Source organism: Anser anser (assembly GCF_964211835.1).
Source record: "Anser anser genome assembly, chromosome: 1".
Taxonomy (NCBI): domain Eukaryota; kingdom Metazoa; phylum Chordata; class Aves; order Anseriformes; family Anatidae; genus Anser; species Anser anser.
This window is the reverse complement of record NC_139720.1, coordinates 44,095,029-44,116,668: the sequence shown is the minus strand read 5'-3', so window position 1 is coordinate 44,116,668 and position 21,640 is coordinate 44,095,029. Positions and strand designations below refer to the sequence as shown.

Here is a 21,640-nt window from a genome sequence, read left to right as displayed (position 1 = left end):
ACAGCTCCCAGTGCCCTCCGCCTCCTTAGCATCAGCAACCCTGAGCCAGGGGCTTTGGGCTTTACCTCAAGCGAGGCTCGAGGCGAGCTGTCCCCGGCTCGCCCCGCGTGAGCGCAGCCCGGCTCCCCCTCAGGGCCGGGCCCCGCCGCCATTAGGAGCGGCGCGGGGCGAACTACAGCTCCCGGCAGCCCTCGCTGCCCGCCGCTTCCCGCCGCGCTAAGATGGCGGCCGCCAGGCAGCGTGCGGCAGGAGCGGCGCCGCCGGGCTACACGGGTGAGGGGCGGCGGGGAGGGACGCGCCGGGCCGGGGGCCGGGAGCCGGGAGCGGGGCCTCTAACCAACCGCTGTGTCCCCCGCAGCCCTGGCGGTGAAGTTCGGGGAGCGGCAGCGCTCGCCCCACTGCCTGCTGGTGAAGGAGCACCGCGTGCGGGAAGGGCCCGGCGACGCGCACCCGCCCGGCCGCACCCTCTTCGTCCTCAACGTGCCCCCGTACTGCGGCCCGGTGAGTGCGGCCGGCGGCCGGGCCCCTCGCGGGGCCTCCCACACCGCTGACCCGGGGCCGAGTCGCTCCTGCTCTGCCCTGACTCTTGTCTCGTAACCTCCGTGCCAAGGAGTCCCTGTCCAGGTTGTTCGCCAGCTGCGGGCCGGTGCAGGGCGTGGACGTCAGGGACAAGCCGGGGCCGGGGGAGAAGACGGAAAAACTCAGCTCCAAGTTCTTCAGCCGCAGGACTGCGACGGTAAAGCTCGGGGGGGGAGATAACCGGTGCTTCACTGGTCACAACGGGAAGAAATCTCGAGTATTGAGCCGTGCTGTTTAGCAGGAGTTGTGGAAAAACTGCGTGGGGAGACTTGGCAACGTGATTCAAAATTGCCTTATCTTTTTTTTTTTTTTAACCATTCTTGTGTAACTTGTGCTTTGATTGCTATTTTATGCTTCAGTTCTTTGCTGCATCACCGTGGTATATCCGACTGGCGAGGGTGGGTCTTTTTCTTTCAGGGATTTCAAGTAGCATACGTGGTGTTCAAGAAACCAGCTAGCATCCAAGCAGTCAAGGCCCTGGCAGAGGAAGGTCCCTTGCTGATATCAACAGACAGTCACCCTGTGAAAACTGGCATTAGCAGTAAGTAAGCAGCAGCAATCTTCCTGTTAGCCGGAGCAGGGGAAACCTTTTCCTTGCTGGATACTACCTAGCATGTTCCAATTTCATTCTCACCTCTTTGTGATGAGCCTGAGCTGGGGAGATGTCCAGCATTTCATTATTCTGCCTTTTTTTACTCTATCATATTGCTATCTTGTACTGGACGTTGTAGAGCCTAAGTGACCCTACAGGAGGATGGGGTCAGTTGATCCAATGGAAGGGCAGTTTTTCCCCACATCTCTTCAATTTCATGTAGCTCCAGAGAAGCTGGCTGTTTTTTACCCTCAGAATGGAGGCCAGACTCATGAACAGGCACCAGATGGCTGTCAAGATGACCCCTTGGTAGGAAGGCAGCCCTGAATGTTGCACCTCTTGGGCTTAAGGTAGCTCACTCCTGCTTGGGAAAGTTGCAAGCTCTTCCCATCATTTAGCTTCCCGTTGCTTACTGCCTGTGGCCTGGGCCTCAAATTGATTGTTCATGAGCTAATGCAGCGGGGAAGCTGAACAGAAATGGGAATGGAGCGTGTCGTTTCCCACAGCAGTTCTCTCTAGAGCTGCTCAAATGTACTGCACTAGAGCTTGCTTCTAACAGACTCTGTGGCTGACTTCTGCTGTCTGTGTCTCAGAGTGGATCGCCAGATACGCAGACTCAGTAGTGGATCAGGAAAAACTGAAGACTGAGGTGGACACCTTCATGCAAGACTATGACAAAAAGATAGCACAGGTGAGGCCGGGCTGGGGAGGGAACCCAGCCTAAGCAGTTTGTTTGGAGAAGGAAAGGAAGAGAGAGAGGATCTCTCAGTGCCCAGGCCCTGTTGCAAATGGCAGAGGGGGAAACACGCTGGCTAGAAGGGTTGGTGGTGGACAGTCACGTTCTGGTTTGGTTTGGTTCATCGCACCTGGTATCCACAAATAAAATGGGTCCTGCCTGGCATGCACTGTTGTGACTGAGACTTGAGCGCCTTTGTCCTTGGTTCCATGCCTTCCTTCAAATCTTGCTGTAACTTTCCATGTGGGTAAGCGGGACCTTGGGGGGAGCCGTGTTTCAGACTGGCTGGCAGCCCTGACTGCGCTAAGCCGCCTCGCCTTCCTGTCTTTATAGGAAGAAGCCAAAGCGGCCCAGGAGGAGGGCGTGCCAGATAAGGAGGGCTGGGTGAAGGTAACACGGAAGGGCCGGAAGCCTGGCCTGCCCCGGACAGAGGCCGCCAACCTGCGGGTGCTGGAGAGGGAGAAGCGGAAAAGGGCCCGCAAAGAGCTGCTCAACTTCTACGCCTGGCAGCATCGCGAGACCAAGAGAGAGCGTGAGTGTCTGAGTCCCCTCCTGCCTGTCTCTTTTCTCTCACACTGTGGTCCAAAGAGTATCCTTTCTCCTTCAGCAGCCACTACATCCAGCTGCAGGTGAACAGCCAGCTTGGTGGTGGTGCGAATGGCCTCACCAGTTCCCGCGGGCCCCTTGCCACCACTCAGCCCAACAATCTGTGGGAGAGCGTACAGATCATGGCTTTCTAACAGATTTTGTCAGTCTGCATAGAGGCAGCCGCTGAGAGGGAAAACTAGCATGTTCTGTCCCCAAGAGGGAGCTGCAACACTGCAGGAGAGCAGCCAGAGCCTCAGCTCTGCTCTTAGCCCTGGTGCAAAGGGACCTGCTCTGGGAAGTAGGTGCTTTCAGTGGCAGGACTGAACCCGTCACAGTGTGCCAAGGTGGAGCTCCCTGGGGAGAGGGAGTTGGTCTGCTGCTCCTGTGTGACATCCCTTCTTTTTTTTTTTTCTGCCTGTTTCAGATATTGCCCAGTTGAGGAAGAAATTTGAAGAGGACAAGCAAAGAATCGCACTGATGCGAGCCCAGCGCAAGTTTAGGCCATACTGAGCCACGCCGAGCTCTTTCCTCAGATGCCTGCGCTGAAGAGGGCAGGAGAGATGCCAACAGACTCCACATGCCAAAGAGTTTCAAGGAATTGAGGCAGCTTCATGCTGTCCCTGCCCCTGGACCTGAAGTGGGAGATCCCAGCAACCACAGCCGGAGGGGGAGTTGGCTTCGCTCACACCGGCATCCTCCTGCTCTCCTGGCCACGTCTGCGCTGCCATCGTCGCTATTTTCCATGGTGTGTGGGTCCAGGGGGCTGAGGCATGTCCTGTGACAACCTGTATCTCCCTGCCACCCAAGGCTTTCCCGAAGCTCGGTGAGAGACAGAATTGGCCCAGCACAGCCTCTGCAGGGGCAGGGAATGGCTGAAGCATTGTAAATAAACTGCTGCTCTGTTCCCAACACACAGGAACGCCTCTCTCCCCTTTGCTCTGCTGTGGGAAGCAACCTCTTACGTGCTGGACTGGGGTGGTGATAAAAGTCATGGCTTGTTTCTCAGTGCTCCTTTATGCGTTTATCCGGGGGTCAGGAAGAAGGGGAGGGAGTGACGTTGGGAATTAAAAAAAAAAAAAAAAAGGCAAAAATGACTGGTAAATTCCCAGGCCTCCTGTCGGCCTCAACAGGAGGCAGGTAAGGATGGCCACAGGCACATCCAGCCGTGGGGTAGCGCTTTTGCTGCTGCCCTCACAACTTGGACTTCACCCCAGCAGTCTGTGACTGCTGCTGCTGTGATCTGAAAGGAGCCACCCCAGGCTTCCACACGGTTATTTTACTGCCTGCAGCCTTGGTAAGGGACTGACCGTGAGCGTACGGAGGAAGTGCTGAAAAATTCCACAGAGCTGGGCTGAAATAGATTCGCCCTCCCCTAGAAAACCCACTGTCAATGCAGTTTCTATTGCGTGGGGAGATTGCCAGGCCTGCTTGCTTCATTTCGCTTTTTGCATCAATTTACAAGGCAGATGGATGCTTTACATGCATTCTGCTTTAGATACGGCATGTTAAAATCGCTGCCTCTTAAGATTGGCACTTCAGCTGCTTGGGTGAGCATCCTGAAAGAAAGTCCGCTCTCCTGTACAGTCAAAGACCGCGTTAACAGTAGAAGATCAATCTTTATTTAGAAGGACAGAAATCATCTCTGCCAACTTTTCCATTACTAGTAGTTCTCCCAGCTGTTTCAGCTAGAGGATTAATGTCTCATTCCCTAGGAGTTCATTGAAATGGCCTTCTGTGCTCAGGTGAGCTCTCATGTAAGCCATTTTTTTTAAAAAGCAGCAGTAGAACAGAGAGATTGAGGCGCTCTGAGCTCAGGTACTCATGGGAATAAGCAGAGAAGCAGAACGCTCCTGTGTTTTTCAGAAGGTCTGCCCCTGGGAAGAGACTGATCACACCATGCTCAGAGGGGATTCAAGAATGAGCCACCCCACCCCTCTCTTGCAGTGCTACAGCTGGTGCTGCTGCTGCTCCCGCTGAGGATGCCTGTGCCTGTATTCCTGCTCTGTTTCAGGGTGCAAAAGTTAGGAGTAAGCAAAGGGAAGGCCACTGAGTATCTAACCCTGCACTGCCAGAGCTAGAAGTGGAGGAAAAATTCCTTTTCCCTTGGACAAATGAGCAGATCTGCTTCCACCCGTTCAACAAGTTCAGCTTAGGAATGAGCATCGTGAAACCGCTGTTGGATGTGAGGTAGGAAAGGTGACAATTCCTCCAGAGTCTGCTTTTAGCTCCCTGTTCTGAACTGCTGCTGCAGCGGAACCTGCTAGAGCCTTGCTCTGGTGTTGTGCACTGTCAGGAAGTTGCTGATGATCCCGGACACCACCTCAGGCTCGTTCATGTGCACAAAATGACTCCCGGGCACTTCTACTAGCTGGATGTGCTGGAGGGAGAAGACACAAGCAGATAAAGAGGAGGAAAGTGTTCCCTCAGGCAAGCTACGCTTGCTTTGTGGCACCCACCAGGGGAGGAAGCTAGAGGAAATGGTGTCTCAAAAAAGGGTTGGATTTTATGTTGCCGTATACCAGCCACAGACAAAGCATCACATAAGGAGATTACAATCCAGCAGACTGGAGGCAGGACAGGGACTGGAGGAATTGGGATGGGCTGGCTCCAGAGGGCAGTGCTGACCAGGACTTTGGCAGCAGGGGAAAATTTGGCTTTCCCCCTTTGTGAGGACTGGGCTGTTTAGGACAAATCCCCCAGTGCAGGTGTCCACTGGGGTAAGCTACTTCCTAGCTGCTCCCGGTTTGGTGCCCCGCAGAGATGCGAGGATGAAGGCTGCTCTCACCTCTTTGAGGGTACGCTCAAATGCCTCCCGTAGGGCTATCACAAAGTGGTTTTTGCTCTCCAGCTTGTGCGGTACCAAGAGTCCATCTTGTGCTCTGAAAAGTAAGAGCGAGGCTCAGTACAGCACACGGTGTGTCTCTCTTTGTGGCTGTCCTGGGCAGAAGCAGTGTCCCCAGGACACTGGGGTGACAGCCCCAGCTGCTCTTTATCGGCTGCTTGTAAACAGCACAGTTACCTGTTCGTACGTGGCAGTCAGAGGCGCAAGGCACAGCTTGGCTGAGCAGCTATTATCTGCCAAACTATTCATTTAAGACCTTAGGCCACTGCCTAGTATCAGAGCGGAGACTGGTTAAATATTACCCTCTTGGGGCTGGCTCCTTAACTTGTCCATCATGCCCTGCCCCACCCTATCTTCTGCTCTTTTTTCCTTCCAGCCAGCTTGTGCAGCTCTCTGTCCCTTTCCCCCTTCCATGCTGCTGCTTTAAACACTAATCACAGGTTGTGCCCTGCTTGGAGGAGGAGGTACCAGGGCAGTCCTCGTGGAGAAGCCAGCGTTAGACCTCCTAGAGAATTAAGCTTGTGCTGCCGGTAACGGGACAAGGCGATGTCTGAGGCTCCGAGAGATGTGCTCTGAGTGGCCCAGAGCACCTGGCCTCACTATGACGTTGTATTGCTCTGCTCTGGGCACACGGGAAAATTCTTAAGTGCACAGGACTCCGCTCTTACGATTCGATCAGCCTAGCGAAGCCAAACCTGCACCTCATTTTTCAACTCCCAGCACCTCCACTTATAGCCGCTGCACAGCACAGGCCAAGGTAACCACAGGGGATGGCCGGGTGTGGGAAGGGAACGTGAAGCCCAGGGGAGTGGGGGGCCCCTTCTAGCTGCCACCCCCCCTGCCCAGGGCTGTGGGCCAGCAGCGAGGGCTGGCTGTGCTTGTGCTTCACTCACAAAACGATGAGCACACGATCCTGGATCTTCTGCAAGAGCTTCACGCACTGCTCCACGGTGAGGGATTCTCGACTCTGCTGCAGGTGCAAAGACAGGGAGAGCAACAAAGGTCAGGGGCAGCAGCTGAGGACGCAGCACGTCCCCAAACCCCGTGGCAGCAGCAGCTCTGAAGGCAGGAGAGGCTGAGGCCCCACGGCTGCTGCGCAGAGACCGGATAAGCTGCCAGGCTGCACACAAGAGTGGCTGGCTCTGCAACTGCTCCTTCTGTCCAGCTGCGTTTCAGGGCTGCCAACAACGCTGCCTGCTGGGTTGCAGCACATATGGGAATGATCTCACAGCAGAGAAAAAGCTTTAAAAATCCTTTTACTAAAAAGGAGATAGTACAATGCTCTGGCTTTCACAGCCTGGCAGTAGCACAGGTAGAGGAGGCCCTACTTGCTCGATAGTGGCACAAAGCTATCAAAGTATCAAATATAAGGGACTTTGTTCCACTCCCTCCCCCCTTCTCATAAGGGTGACCCGACAAAGAAGCTAACCTAAAGCATCCATCCATCTGCTGCCTTAAGAGTTTTAACAGCAGGAAAATGTGGCCGGGAGGCCCTGGGGCTCAGGAACTGCTAAAAAATTCAGTAACATTTTCCAGTGACTCTGTAAGCTGAGTCAGTTAATGATCAAGTGTAGGCTCTTTTAACAGCAGCATTTAAAAGAGGTGTGGGAATTAGGGAAGCAGTAAGTAAACGGTTGGGTGGAGGCAGAGCCGGGGCTCAGCGAGTGGGCCTCCGCTACCTCCGTGTTCTGTAAGCTCAGGCCTTAGAAGCAGCAGGGGGCAAGTCAGAACTGCACCGCTTACCGTACGGACTCTCATGTCTCTGTTATACACCAGTCCTGGAATGAAAACAAGGGAAGGTTTCCATGAGTCAGAAGAGAGGGAGTTGCTCTGCCCCCTCTGCCCCTCACCTCTGGGTCTGCCCAAGACTTTCTGAGACAAGAGGAGCAGGATTACTTCTGGGCTCTCCTTTTTAGATGTCTTTTTCTTTACCCATTCTAACCTCAGTTGCTGGGAGAGGAGAGCTCTGCCTCCAGACCTAATCGATCCCAGTCAGGCTGCGTAAACTTGTAGCTAGGGCACCCCGTACCCCGCGGAAGACAACGGCTGTTGGCACTGCTCCCTTCCTACACCCAGCGTTGGGCCGGCGCTGTGATGAGCCCTGTCTCCAAGCAGCCCCTTACCAGCGGGTGTCTCAGTTGCTCCTCGCTGCAGCAGGATCGCCCCACCCTCAGCTGTCAGATGTCTGTTTGCTTCTAACAGCCTGGAGGAGACATGGCAGAGAGATTGTGCTGCCGAAAAAGGGAGGAAGCGAAGCGAAAATGGCATGACAAGGTGACAGCGAGCTCTCGGGCTGCTTCAGAGAAGAGCAGGAAGCTGGCTGCAGAAGCCAAGAGACTTGCTGAGATTCCAGAGGAGGACTCGAACGGGCAGAACAGGGACAGTTTCACCTCATTGTTCAAGCAACCATAGCTGTCCAAGATGAGGGCAGGCAGCAAATGAAGAGACAGATGAGAACCCACCTCTGCAATGCTGCTTCAGGGCTACGTGCTTTGGGAGCTTGCTGCCTTGCCTCTAAGCTCAGTAATCTGTCGATAACCATCCGTTTTGATTTCAGCCACGCCTCAGTGTCCTAAAACAAAGCCATGTAGAGCACAGGAGTAACCTCCCTCTTCTGAGTCATTTTACCCCTAATCAAGAGGGTAGAAAGGGGTATTTCACCCTTCAACATCTCTCAGAATTCCTACCAGTTACGGACATCATATATCATGCACACTTCTGGGGGAAAGAGAACAGTAATACATAATAGGCAAGGTAGAAGCTGAAAACCTATACAGCAGTGCTTAAAGTTGTTAACTTTTCACCTGTACAATCTCTTCTACTCTCTCCCACTTTGCTTTTGAGCTGAGGACAAGTGTCCAAAAGAACAAGGAAAATCTGATATCTTTTGTCTCTCTGACCCTGTGCCTCTGTCCCCACCTTCTGCCTACCACCCCCCAGCACCTGGGAGTGATGCTGGCAGTTTGGGAATGCAGCTTTATACCCTGCCAGGAACAGAAAAAGAAATCTGCTAGTCTTGCACCCAGGTCACCCAACAAGCTGTTGGCAAAAAGACAACCTTGGCAGGCAGCTGCTTGGCCAGACATTCCAGTTCCTTTTGCACACGAGCACGGTACAGACAAGTGAATTTCAATGCTACGGGGCTACAGGATGCTCAGCACTACCAGGTGTTCTTCAAGGGCCACCCTAAGCAGGGACCACGCTTCATGCAACAACAAGCACGTCTGTGCCTGCCAAAAGGACTGGTCACATCAGTGCTTTCCTTGAACAATGATGGAAAAAAACACATCTCTTTTTATTTAACAAAAGGGAGGGGAACAACACATGAAATCTAACCTCTGGAGCTAGCAGAAAGCCCAGATTTTCCAGCAGGATCAGCTTGTCCACCATCTCAGGATAAAGGAAACAGAACTGAGGAAAGATGAAACATTATGAGACAAAGCAAAAAGCTGCGCACTGAGTGTTGTCTTCATCCTATTACACTGGAGAGGAGTCAGAGAACGGCCTCTCCTCCCCCGAGATCCAAGTCTCACACAGTCTGTCCCTTTATTCCTCTCCCATTTGTTGTTCCAGCTGCAAAAGTCACAAACCCCATGAAGAAAGAATGTTTTACTCACCATTCCTGCCACAGCCCCACCTGCAAAGGAAAGAATGGTGCTCAGTTATAAGCAGGACACCCCCTGGTAACAGGAGCTCCTCTTCCCCACAGCAGGAGCTGCCTTAGAGGCCCAAACGCACCTTGTGCCAAGGGACAAAGCCCAAGCTACAGAGCAAAGCTCTCCCGGCAGGGAGAACACAAGCAGAGAACGGGATGACTGGAGGCCAGCTGGAGTCCCCGGCCTGCCCCATCCCCATCTCCCTCTCAGGCAGCAAAGGTGAAGGAAGAGTTACCAGTTAAAACACTACTGCCAGCAGGTACAGAGCAGCCCTGGGGAACAAAACCCACATCAAGGCAAAACCCAGTTATGTCCCCAGGACACAGAGTCCTGGTTCCCCTCTGCAAGCCCTGTAACCCACCAAGACCCTGCCTGGAGCCCACAAGGCCACAAAGCCCGGGGACAGCAGGAAGGCCCGCTGTGAATGCTGCTGCCTTAGACCAACCCTCTTTGCCCATCCCTGTTCCCTCCTGGGAGTTCAGGAAGTGCCCACAGGGAGAGCCACGCTGTTTGTACTACAGTGTCTTGAAAACAGAGGCATTCTAAACAAGGGTGCAGATTTTTGAATCACTCAAGCAAGAACCTGGTACTTGACACAATATAATAAATATTCCAACCCAGCTCTTAGCAGCATGCCTTGTAAATTAATTATCTACTCATATTTCCGTGAATCTCACAGCTTACAAGGACAAGAGCCACTTACCCATACTGTGACCCATCAGGGTGAACCGTCTCCACTGCAATGCTAAGTGGCAACAGACAAAAACAGACAGTGCTGCATTAGAAACCCGACCAGCGGCATCTTGCTGCTTCTCGACCACCACAGGCCCCTTCTCCCAGGAGGGCTTCTGCAAAGCTTAATTTGCTTCCCAACCCAGAAATGAGGTGGCTAAGTCGGCCGGTTTTAAAGAAAAAAGAACATCCACCACCTCATTTCCTTGGTAGTTAAGTCACACAGCTCTCGAGCACTCTCTGCATGGCAAACTACAGCACGTTCCCACTCTCTGCCAGACACGAGAGTGGCAATAAGCAAAGGAGCCTGACTGGGCAGCACCTGCTGGAACGGGGAGACCTTGACAAAGCACCCTGCTGCAGGGCGCTCAGCAGGAGCCGTGAGGATGCTGAGCCAGGTCTGCTGCCTCGGTGAAAGGAGGATTATTCCAAGTGAAAGCTCTTTACGCCGTTTAACGAATCGGGCTCTTCAGACCATTTTTAGGGCACTCTGAGAGGCTCATGGGAAAATACCACTTCATCAATGCCGCCATCTGAAACATACCTCACTGAAAGATGTGTTTTACCCTCTGGCACGCCAAAGAACTTCTTCTCCAGGCTCTTTGTATGCTGAATGAGGGATGCAAAACTGCACATGCCATAGGCTCTCCCAGTATCAGCACACAGATATGCAGTTAGACCAGGAGTTATTAGGAGTCTGAGACACCCTGGCTTTCACATTTGTTTGTATGGCACTAAAGCAAGCACCAAACTGCCAATGGGGAGAACCAGAAGAGTCTCCAATTTACACCTAACACTGGTTAGTGGTCGCTGGCTGCTTACAAAAAGTCAGTCTGGCAGAACCATTTAGCTGCATATTCAGTCACTGCTGGTTTTCAGTACAGAAGCATTTCCTATCCTCAGCAAACAGCGATAAAGGGGGATGTTTATTCAGTCTGCATTACCAGAGCACCAGCTAACATCAGAACGGGGAGAAGCAGTAAATGCTGCCTACTTCTTCCAAAGAGCAGGAATGATAGAGCACCCCCTGCACAAACATCCCTCAAGGGTTCCTTCAACTACCCACCTGCTGCTACCCGGCGCACATCGCTCACATAATCCAGAAAATGGTAGGGGGAGCCTGCAGGTCGGTGGGATGACAAACCATGGCCAGAAAAATCCATTGCCACATAATGGTGATCTGAAAGGGAGAAAGCATCAGGCAGGTGGCCCTGCAACACAGCAAGAGCCATCCCAGTGAGCCAGACCCACCTTTGGGGAGCAGAGGGATGAGCCTGTCAAAGGTGTTGGCATTGTCCAGCCAGCCGTGCAAGCACAGCACAGGGTGTCCCTCCGGGGGTCCCCAGGCCTTGGCTGCCAAATGGCCCCAGGGCACGGGAAACTTCACCTCTGAGAACATGCCCAAAATAAAGCGCTCTCAAGCAATGTCCCCTGTGAGCCACGTGCTTGAAACAGGTCCCAGGGAGCTTGTTAATGGCCCAGAGCTCTGAAAAGAGTAATACAGGTCTTTAGTAACTCGCCAGTCTTCTGCGGTCTTAATTAGCAGCTTGCTGATTTATAGCTCCCCATTTAACAACCCAAGCTGCCATTCCTGCTTGCCTGCTTGGGGACGCCCCCTCCCAGCACGTACCAGCAATGCTCCTAGGAAGAAACAAGCTTTCCCTGCGCAGGAGGAGAAAAACTCCTCTTGCGTCTCCGCAGCAGCTGCGACCTGACCAGAAGGCACAAGCGATCTGGCAAGAGGGAAGCAAGCAGAATTTCCCCAGCTAGCTGCAAGGAGTCAGGCACCTGTCTTGGACCAAGCAGGCAATTTTGGGAATGAGGATACTGTCTTCAGTATTAGATTATTGCCACCTTCTCACAGCTACCTACTGCCCTGGCAGTCACTGAGCTACACCTCACCTTTTCCTCAGCCCCAGGCTTTCCAGTGATCCCCCCAGTACTGCCCAGCCTCCGGGGTTCTTCCAGGGGTGTCCTGAATATCCTCCCATTACCCCCAAGCCCATCTGGTCCCTGGAGCCCCTCATGGGCGGCCTGACGCCCCCAAACCCAGCCCCATTTCTCTCACGCTGTGTCCCTTTCCCAGTCACTCGTTTTGGTTTGTGCCCCCTTACACAGCCCTCTGACACCCCGCTGCAATCACCCTACAGCAAGTCCCTCCTGATGGAGGAGGAGGAGGACAGAGGGAGCAAACTGGAAAAGGGCACCGCTCTCAGGGCCCTGAGGGCACCTGGAGGCCACCACGGACCTGACCAGATGCTCCTGGAGCCTCCCCCCCCACCGCCCAGGCGCCCACTTCAGCTGCAGCAGCGCCGCCCTCAGCCCAGCGCCCTCGCCCCGCCCGCTGACGGCCGGGTCCGACCCCGTTTGCCCTCGCCGGGCCTGATCCCGGCAGCTACGGACGGACAGACCGACAGACAGACAGGCGGACAGACCTTGGACCTGCCTCCTCCTACCCGCCACCCCCGGGCGCTGCGGGGCTCCCCCCCGACACCCGCAGCCCGGGCACGGCCGGACCCCAGCGGGGCCGGGGGGTCCCGGTCCCGGCCCCAGCCAAGGGCTCCCCGGGCACCGGCCCCCCCGGAGCGCCGCGGGGGGAGGCACGGCCCCGGCTGCCCTCCTACCCCTCTGTCTGCTCGGGACGGCGGAGCGAGGCCGCGGCAGGAGGACGGAGCCCGGCGGCTGGAGGCGGCGGGGCGGACCCCGGCTGCCCCGCACCGCCCCGCGGCCCGGCTGCCCCCGCCTCCTTCCCCTGCCCCGCCGCCGGCCCGGGGCGGCCGCAGCCATGTTGGGCCCGCCTCGTTGCTGTCCCGCAGCCATGGGCAGAGGGGGTGGCAGCTAGAAGGGGGCCTCTGGCCGTGAGCAAGGACACGTCCTGGTCAATGAGTGACCCTTCCCAACACCACGCCCATGGGCTTTCCTCATGGCCAGGCTCTCCCAATAGCAGCAACCCAGCCTGCCCAGTTCCGCAGCCCTCCAATCTCTCACCTACACAAGCAAGTAAAGCCATTGCAGCCTCCATCTCCTCTATCTTGCCCTGGAGCCTGACCCAGCTCCTGCAAGCTCTGGCCTTCAGTGCCCACGGCAGAGAGGAGCTGGTGGGGAAGCAGCCGGTGTTTTACGTGGAGCCCCACAAGCCGTCATCTGTCTGTGTGGTGTGGCGTGGGTGCTGTTTGTCCTCCTCTGCCTTTTTGCCATGTCCTTGGAGGGTGAGATGTGCAGGGCTGTGGTTACCTTGGCCCACATTGTGCAGGGGAAATGAGAGGAGGTGCTGGGAGTTGAGAAATGAGGTGCAGGTTTGGCTTCCCTAGGCTGTCAAAGCTCAGAAGGGGAACCCCACTTACTATGTAAGATCTCTCTTTAAATGTGTTCACTGAGGTACGTGCTATCAAGTTCGTAGCCTGTTTTCTGTAACGAGAATAACAAAGGGTCTGAAGCTGTGATCCGCCTACTGGATCTGTAAGGAGTCTCAGTCATGGAGGTACTGTTGCATCCTTGACTGCCTTCACAAGGCACCTTACTGCTAGTGGAAACTGCCTGTACTGCAGCCTTACAGTGTGAGATGTTTTAAATGTTGCCCAGGAGTATCATAGGGACATCAAACAAGCTCTGTGCTTGACACCAATGCTGGACTGACATCACTTTCTGACGGAGAAACTCTTCTGAACTCTAACATTTGTTGTAATCACATTGCTTCAGGGACAAGAGTCACTTACTGATGCTGTGACCCATCTTCATGAGCTGACTACTGCAGGGCTAAGTTGCGGCACATCACAGACAGCACTGCATGAGCAGCTCTACTCTTCTACAAAAGCAGACCCCTCCCAGCCCGAGAGGTTTCCACACAGTTATATTTATTATTTGTCCAGAAATGGGTTGGCTACATAGACCAGGCTTCAAGAAAAAGTTCACAATGAAGTCTATACCTGAGTACCCTTGTGAATGCTGCTTGCTGGTGCCCAGCATTCCCTCTAGCAGAGTCTATCGGGCCTAACACAGACCACAACCATTCACCTTCAGTCAAGGACTCGAGCAGCCAGAAGAGGAAAAGTCAGACTGCGCTTTGAGCAGTGGGACACCTTGCTGGTACGACTGGAGAGAACAGAACGGATGTCTGTTCTTAGGGACTCATTTTGATATTGGTAATTGAAATCTCTGTGCTCAGTTCAGCACATCAGTCTCCTAAATTGCACAATACATTTTTAGAACAGCCTGTGAAGCTTGAAAGAAACCAACATGGAAGCTTACAGCCCTGTTTCTCCTGCCTATCTCAAACACATCCTGGCAAAGTAGGCTCTGTACCACGGCAGAAAGGTAAAAAGCTTGGGGACCCATCACACAGAAGAAATGAAAGTGCTGTGCAGCTCACAACCTCCCCTCCAGGTGAACCATTAGAAGGGAAATCAATGTGAATTCCTTTAGGTTTGGAAAGTCTAATGCTTTGCTTTTTCTTAGGCCTTCTGCATCAATGAGAAGCCGGCAAGCAGACCACGAGTGCTGGGGAACCACGCAAAGGGAGAGAGGCCACAGTACCATCTATAGCTTCTTTCCTACATGTGTCAGAGGTGGGTGTCTGATTACAAAAGGTGAAAAGCAAGAAATAACTTGGCAGAACAGATACGTACTCAATCATTGCTACTGCCGTTATGGAGGGCAGGGCCTTCCCTTGATTTGCTAGGATTTGAACATAAGAAGCCACCCAAAAGCAGTGTAACTCAGGCAGTGGCTGCAAGGGGCTGCTCACAGGCAGTGGCTGGTAGGCTTGCAGTTCTTCTGTCTGTGACAGCTCCTGAGGAATGGGACCCTGTGTCAGGATCAGGAGTGATGTGGACCCCTCACACAAATCCCTGCAGTTGGTGGGACAACAGGCCATGGGCCAGGAAAATCTATTGCTGCACAACTGCAATCTGAAAAGTAGAGAGCATCAGGCATGCAGACCTGAAGCACAACACACAGCCCATACTTGTGTGCCAGAGTCATCTCTGGGGGACACTGGAACAAGCCCATCAAAGGTGTTGGTGTTGGCCAGCCAGCCATACAAGCACAGCACAGCGTACCCCTCTGGAGTCCCCAGGTCTCAGCTGCCACATGTCCCCAGGGCATGGGGAACTTCACCTCTGAGAACTTTTGTGCCTGTAGGTGACATCCTTTGAGAGCTACATGCTGAGAGCTGGTTCCAGGGAGCTCGTTAACAGCCTAGAGCTCTTGACAGAGATTGTAGGTAGGTAGTAGTTATCAAATTTGCTTATCAGACAGCCCTGACCTCCGTTTAACACAAGTTTTCAGGCACAAGCCATGCTTGGGGGATCCTGCTCTAATTGCTTGCCCTGCAGGTATGTGCATCACCACTCACAGGTCTTGGACCCTCTCCCCCGTCATTCTGCAGCCAGAAGTCATCCTGCATCAAGCAGCCAGAGGAATCTGGGCTTTTTTGCTTTGAGCCACAGAGATGACCTCTGGGTGTTGGGTGGGAAGTATGACTCCTCCAGTGAATTCTGACTGCCATGTCTTGCATCTCAAATCACTTTTTGGTAGGAGGCTCCATCAACAGGAACCTCAGGGGAAAGGGAAAATTCCTTACAGAAATCACCAGCAATAGATGATGTGGGACAGAGGGGTATTCCCAGGGACGAGCAACATGTTTCTGGTAGGATGGTCCCACCTCAAATTCCCAAATGGCTACTCTTGCTTCCCCCTTCCCAGCCATTCTAGCTGTGTTTCCATTTGCCTGAGTGAGTTGTTTTCACCTCTCATTCCCTCCCCACCGTTCCTGTCTCCACTGTAGGTAGGCACAAAACACCTGGCACACCAGTCAGATCTGTGATTCAGAAACAGATTTGCCCATGGGAGCAGCACAGAGAGAACACTTTCCCCAAACAAAGACAGCTGTTCCAGAGAGGACCTTCTTTCAGAGCTGGAGCTCCAAGTGAAGAAGGTTTTACAATGCACTGGGATGCAGCCTTGGACCCTTCCTCAGCAGCGTTGCTGTCACCCTATAAGTCAAAGGCAGATTGTTGAGATCTTTTCCAGGTCCCTCATATCCACTCTTCTCCACTCTAGCAATGCTGTTTAGCCATTTTGAAAGGGCAGCCCAGTATCCTGCAAGACTGCATATCTTCCCTCTGACACCACCTGGCAAACCATTTCCGAGGAGAGGACTATTGAGGATGCATGGCAAAATCTGGGTGGCTCACAGAATTCATTCTGCAACATCTACTTCTAAGAAGTGCTGCAGGCTACTGCAGTGGATTTGCTGCCGGTGTGGGAGCAAATTAGACTTCACTTGGCAAGGTGCTGAGGTGTTTGCTGGGCTAGTGTAAGAGGCTGGTTTTGCATAAAAGACTGGGAGTTAGTTTGAGATGTCCCATGCACTTAGCAAAGGATAATTTAACCTCTGCGTCCTTGCAGAGGAGGAGGAGACTTGCAAGTGTAAATCATGGGACATGCAAAGCTGTTACGCTCTGCTGACTTGGAACAGCATTGATCAGTTTGTGCTAGCTGCAGATCTGGTGAGGAAACTTTAAGTACAGCAGATTGATTGCTACCAAGGGACAAATTCCCCATAGCTATTCGGATTCAAGCCTTAAAGTGCTGGCATATTGATCTATTTATGGTCATTTATTAGTTATAGCCCTGTACCCCAAACTCTCTCACACAGTTACATGAGTAAAAAAGCATGCTATTGCTAGCTTAACTCATTTTTTTTTCCAGTGGATAGCACAACCAGTATATAAAGCCCCACACTGGTGGGGCAGCCCACAGTGGGGCTGGGGGAAACAGAGAGACACTCAATGACAACAGGGAAGCCCCTGCTCCTCAGAACATGGATCCCTAATGGGCCATCTGCCCTTTGTCATGCACACTCTTTGGTATCCTCCTTGGCAGAGGAACATCCCCATCCCTGGAGGTGTTCAAGGCCAGGCTGGATGGGGCTTTGGCCAACCTGGTCAGGTGGGAGGTGTCCCTGCCCATGGCAGGGGCATTGGAATTAGATGATCTTTAAGGTCCCTTCCAACCCAAGCCATTCTATGACTGTGAAATAGCTGCTAACATATTAAGCTCAGAAAAGGCTCTGATGGTTTAGGTTGTTTTCTCTCGCCTGGCTCGAGGCACACACAAGCCCGTTGCACTCCTTGTCCCAGAGCTCTCCAGCCCTGCAGAAGGTAAGAGAGACAAATATATGCTGGCTCTTTACCCACCACAGGCTGGAGCCAACATGATAGTTTAAATGGAAATCTTTGGCAGCTTAAGTTAATAAGCCAAGCTACGAGTGGTTGAAAAAGTGGTGAGCATCTGCTCCAGGGATTAACCTGCAGCAGAATTTGGATAGCGACGATGCTGGAGTGTTAAATCATCCCCACGTGAATCACCGCTATTCAGCTGGCAGCAGCCTCAGGCACACACCATGCATCAGCTGCAAGTGGTGCACATTTGTATTACTTTATTTGCAACTAATGAAATAGCTAGAAACATTTATTGCATATAAATTATATATGAGCACCCATCATACAAATAAACTCTTTCCTGTCTCAGCTTTCCACTTCCTCCTTAATCAGAAAGTCCTTTATATTTAGGATTCAGATGCAGGAGTCTCTGCTGGTTCCCATCCCTTGGGCCTGTTTTGGTTAACTAGTGAGGAGAGCTGCTCTCCAGGTCTCTACAAAACCTGTACTTGCTGATAGATTAAGCACCTATTTTGATGTATTTAATTGAGGGGGAAGAGGAGGATTTTCTATCCAGCTCTTGCCTAGGCTTAACCCTCCTTCACTTTGAAGATCTGGCAGATTCCCCATAAGCTGAGAAGAAATAATAGCAAAAAAATGAAGTAATCTGACACTTGTAATTACAGGCCTACCAGCTCCTTACTGACCTCAGACAAAATAAGGACATGGTGCATACAAGAATCATTAAAAGCAAGAGGAGAGTTGTAGTTAATACCAAGTCTTGTGTTGATGGAAAAAATCCATAAAACTGAGCTGGTAACTTATGGAGATATAGGTTTAGGATGTGGATTTAGCTAATAAACACAAAGGCTATTGTTGTAATAGGGCTCCAGCAAGGAATTTGACATGGTCTTAACTTTGCGTTTTGATTAAACAAACAAACAAAAACTACAGTGATACCAAATTAATAAATTTTGTCACAATTGGATAGAAAGTTCGCTAGCTAAAGTGTCCAAATGTTGAAGTAGGTAGAAGAGAATAATGTGTGTTTTTGAAACAGCCCACTGGTAAGTTACTTGACATGGGCCCCACTCGTGGGCTGGCAGCTCTGTTCGTGGGAGAAGGGACTCAGGTGAAGGCTTTACTCATGGTGTAGGAGCTACTGAATGGGAGCTTGCACTGCTGCAGTTGCAAAGGCTAATTTGATCCTCAGATGTGTGAGCAGGGAATGTGGAGCAGGTGGAATGAGATTATATTGCAGGAGATTGTATTGCATCTGCTAATTCTATGGTTGTGACTGTTGGCGTGAAAGAATTTGCCATTTTAACACCTACAATTCAGGGAGGAAGTTAAGAAATTGGAGAAGCTGCCTACAGGTTGGAAGACATCTTGTGGGGGAGGAGAGCTTAAGACTGATATGATCAAGCCTAAATATAACTATGTGGGAATTGAATTTTTGCTCTTCTGAGAGCTGCTGGGGCCAACAATAGCTCAAGAAAAAAGTCTAGAGACAGGGTATACATTTTATAATGGTGAAAGTAGTTAAATACTTGAACCGTTTACTTAGGATGGTGTCAGCTTCCCTACCACTGGCAATTTTTGAATCAAGATGGGATGTTTTACAAAACAACCATAATGACACAGTCCTTTGCTATGTAATTATCAAGAAAGCAGACCAGTCTGGAACTAGTCTAGTGCAACAGACACCACTGTCAGATGGTACCAGCCTGTGGTGTTTTTGCTACAAACACTCCTAAAATTATAGCTCATAGCTATACTCTTTCTTGTCTTCTACATTATTTTTCTTCATTTAGAAGCTCAGCTTATTCATTTGAGGAAACTCCTACTTCTAGGTCCAGCAATCACTTCAGACCTTTCCTCAGTGTGTCTGTGTCTTGGATTGCCCTTTCAGGATGGCTGCTTGTGGCTGTTTTTGTTTGGCTTTGGGTGACAGAGCACTGGCACAGGTTTCCCAGAGAGGTTGCGGACTCTGCCTCCCTGGAGATCTTCAAAAGCCACTTGGACGTGATCCTGGGCAGCCTGCGCTAGCAGGCCATGCTTTAGCAGGGGGATCAGCCCAGTTGGCCTCCAGAGGTCCTTAACCATTCTGATTCTGTGAAAACCCTGAAGGAGGTGGGCATAGGTCAGGGCTTGGTGCCTGTCTCCTCTGAGTGGGGCTCAGCATCACCTCCTGTCTCAGCGTGGGGGAACAAGTCTGCGGAAGCAAGGACGGGGGTAAGGCCACACATTCCAGGAGAAGAAATGAGGTCAGAGGGCTCCAGGCTTGGCTGACCGTTTTTGGACAGCACTCCTAGGCACCTAAGAACATGGCCTGAAAACACGGGATATTGGGGAGAAGCGATAGGCCTCACAGGCACAATGAAATAAGTCCTTACTGAGCTTCTCCCTCCGTGTCTGGTAGGTGGCAACGTTAGGAGGAGATAGCTGAGGTGGTTGTAGATTCATGGGTCCACAGAGCCCCAGGGAGCTCACACCTGGGTCCATGGTGCAGCGGGCTGGTGGCACCTCGCCTCTGTCCTGGATCTTCTGGTAGTGCTCTGAGGTGTTGTATGTGTGGGCCTGATTCGGAGCTAGGGAGCAGTTGGCTATACAGTTATACAAGGCTGTTTGTGTTCTCTGCAGCTGCTTAAATCTGACCTAAATACCTTTTGGGCTATGCAGCCTGGTGCTTTCTTTGAAAACCTAGAAGGTCACCAGGTGCTGGGCCTTCCTTCCTCAGACGACCCAGGGGTGCGCGAGGAGCCCCAGCTACGCCGGCAACCAGCAAGAAGTGCCCTCCCTTTCCTCTCCCTCCTCTGCCAGAACAGCAGAGGGTGTCGCGGGCCAGACCGAATGCCAGCGCTGCTTTCTCCAGCTGCCCATGGCACAGTGGGTTTTGGATCCCCGGCCCCCAGCCCCGACGCCGTTGGGTGCGGGAGGCCGGCAGCCTGCAAGCGGCCTCGCTGCCTTGCTGCAGCCTCGCCGGGTCAGTGCACGCCGGGCAGCGCGTACCTTCGCTTTCCTGGAAAGCAGCTTCTCTTCAATACTGAGAAGAGCCTAGCTCTTGGAGGGGGAGGAGGGGCCTGGCCACGGCTTCACGCAAAGGGGCCACTACTCGTGCTAATTTTTCTCATAAGAGTTGAACTAATGCAGCCTCCGCTCACTCAAAACCACAGAAAGGTGTTTTTGTTTGGTGTTGATTTTTTTTTTTTCAGGGGGGAGGGGAAGCAGGGGACTGGGGGATTTTTGCATGATGGTTTTGTCCTCCCAGCTTTCTCTTTCTGTGTTTTTTTTTTCTTTTCCTCTTAATGCTTTGCTGTTTGCATCCCCCCAAAGGAGGCTTTTAGGAAGTTATGGGACTACCTAGAAAGGGCAGAAGAGTGAAAAGGAAAAGCTATCTAAGACTGTATGCAGTAAACAGCTGTACATTTTTTTGCTGTCTGCAGGCTGGACACAGAGCACATCAGGAGGCTGTGGCAATCATTTCCTACCCACGCCCCAAGCATCCTTCGTCCTCCTCTGCACAACATCTTGTGCACCGTTTCATTGCTCGTGCTGGGGTATCCAGGCCTGCCCCGTGCTTGCTTCTCTCTCCCTTCCTTTGCCATTTCAGCAGCTGGCAGGAACCCCCCAGGCTGTGTCTGGGCCGCTCTGATCGATCATCACCAGGGCAGGCTACATGCAGTGTGGTTCATCTCCCACCCAGGTCCCACCTGCAAAGCCAGCGTGCACACTTTTGGACGACAGCAGGTCTGGGTCTGGCTGGGGACCCAGTAAAGCACTGAGCCTCTAGGTCATCCCTTCATCATCTGGAGATGATGCTCCCGCCCCAGCTGAGCTTCCATGCACCTAACGTGGCCACCCACCTTCCCACCCCCAGCACACCGCCTGCCTTCTACGTTCTTCTCGTTTTGCTTTTTTGCACCTCTCCTCCAGATTTTCAGTGCTTCGTTCTCCCCACCTCAGTTCTTTTCCTCACTGTATTAGTTTCTCTCTTCCCGTGGGACAATGCAAGCCTTCGCTTTCCCAGAAAGCCATCCTCGTCCAGCTGTTGGAGATCAACATCTCCAAACTTACCAAAGGCTTTGGGGGTTGCTGAACAACGAGCAAAGAAATGCCACAAAGCAGAACTGTGATCCAAAGGTATCGTCAGGCACTCAGACCTACTGCCCGCAGCAGCTGGACTTGAGATGAAAACACTGTGGAAACATTTCATTTTGTCAACAGCTCTGTCACGTCACGCTTTCATGTTTAATGTTTCTTAAAGTTTTAGTATCAGGGATAGGGAGAGTGTACACATCCTCAGGCGGAAGAAAAAACAAGGGGGTTGATACTACATGTAAAAATAAGAACAAATCCTGGCCTCCCCTAGGGAGCTATTCTTCTCCTCACTGTCATCAGCGTCCTGGGCAGGGCTCAAAGTGGGTTGCACACAGCGGGACCATTCACTTGCCTGTGTCCTCCCTGCCACTGCACAGAGCCTTTCAGACGGGTGTCCATGTGCTACGAGCAGTTGAGTAAATGGCACCAATCCAGCGGTGTGAGAGAGGGGGGAGTCTCTTGGTTCTAGGGAATTTGCTGTTTTTTGTTTTTTTTTTCCTTAAGAAAACTCAGCTAAAGGCAGGGTCTGTTTGTCAGCTTAATCACATCCAGGCTAGCAGGAGAGAAAAGCAGCACTAGTGAAGCTTGAGCATGCTTTGTTCGCTGTCTCCTTTGTGTCGGAAGACACAACGCTATTTCAGCGTCCTTGTG

At 52.4% G+C, this 21,640-nt stretch overlaps 2 protein-coding genes across 2 annotated transcripts; one reads left to right on the top strand and one right to left on the bottom strand.

Annotated features, from left to right (window-relative positions):
- The first annotated feature begins 46 nt into the window (after positions 1-46).
- Positions 47-3,586, top strand: RRP7A (ribosomal RNA processing 7 homolog A). The gene is made up of 7 exons (XM_083827475.1): positions 47-273; positions 359-501; positions 611-736; positions 997-1,120; positions 1,765-1,862; positions 2,241-2,439; positions 2,920-3,586. Exons 1-7 carry the CDS (start codon positions 222-224, stop codon positions 3,003-3,005), a joined length of 828 nt encoding a protein of 275 aa, XP_083683601.1. The 5' UTR covers positions 47-221; the 3' UTR covers positions 3,006-3,586.
- A 505-nt stretch (positions 3,587-4,091) lies between these two features.
- Positions 4,092-12,492, bottom strand: SERHL2 (serine hydrolase like 2). Its single transcript, XM_083827466.1, has 12 exons — positions 12,350-12,492; positions 10,977-11,211; positions 10,792-10,905; positions 9,697-9,738; positions 8,955-8,974; positions 8,674-8,748; positions 7,800-7,909; positions 7,461-7,540; positions 7,081-7,115; positions 6,231-6,307; positions 5,281-5,374; positions 4,092-4,872 (listed from the first exon to the last, which is right to left on the bottom strand). Exons 2-12 carry the CDS (start codon positions 11,122-11,124, stop codon positions 4,756-4,758), a joined length of 912 nt encoding a protein of 303 aa, XP_083683592.1. The 5' UTR covers positions 11,125-11,211; positions 12,350-12,492; the 3' UTR covers positions 4,092-4,755.
- Positions 12,493-21,640: the final 9,148 nt, after the last annotated feature.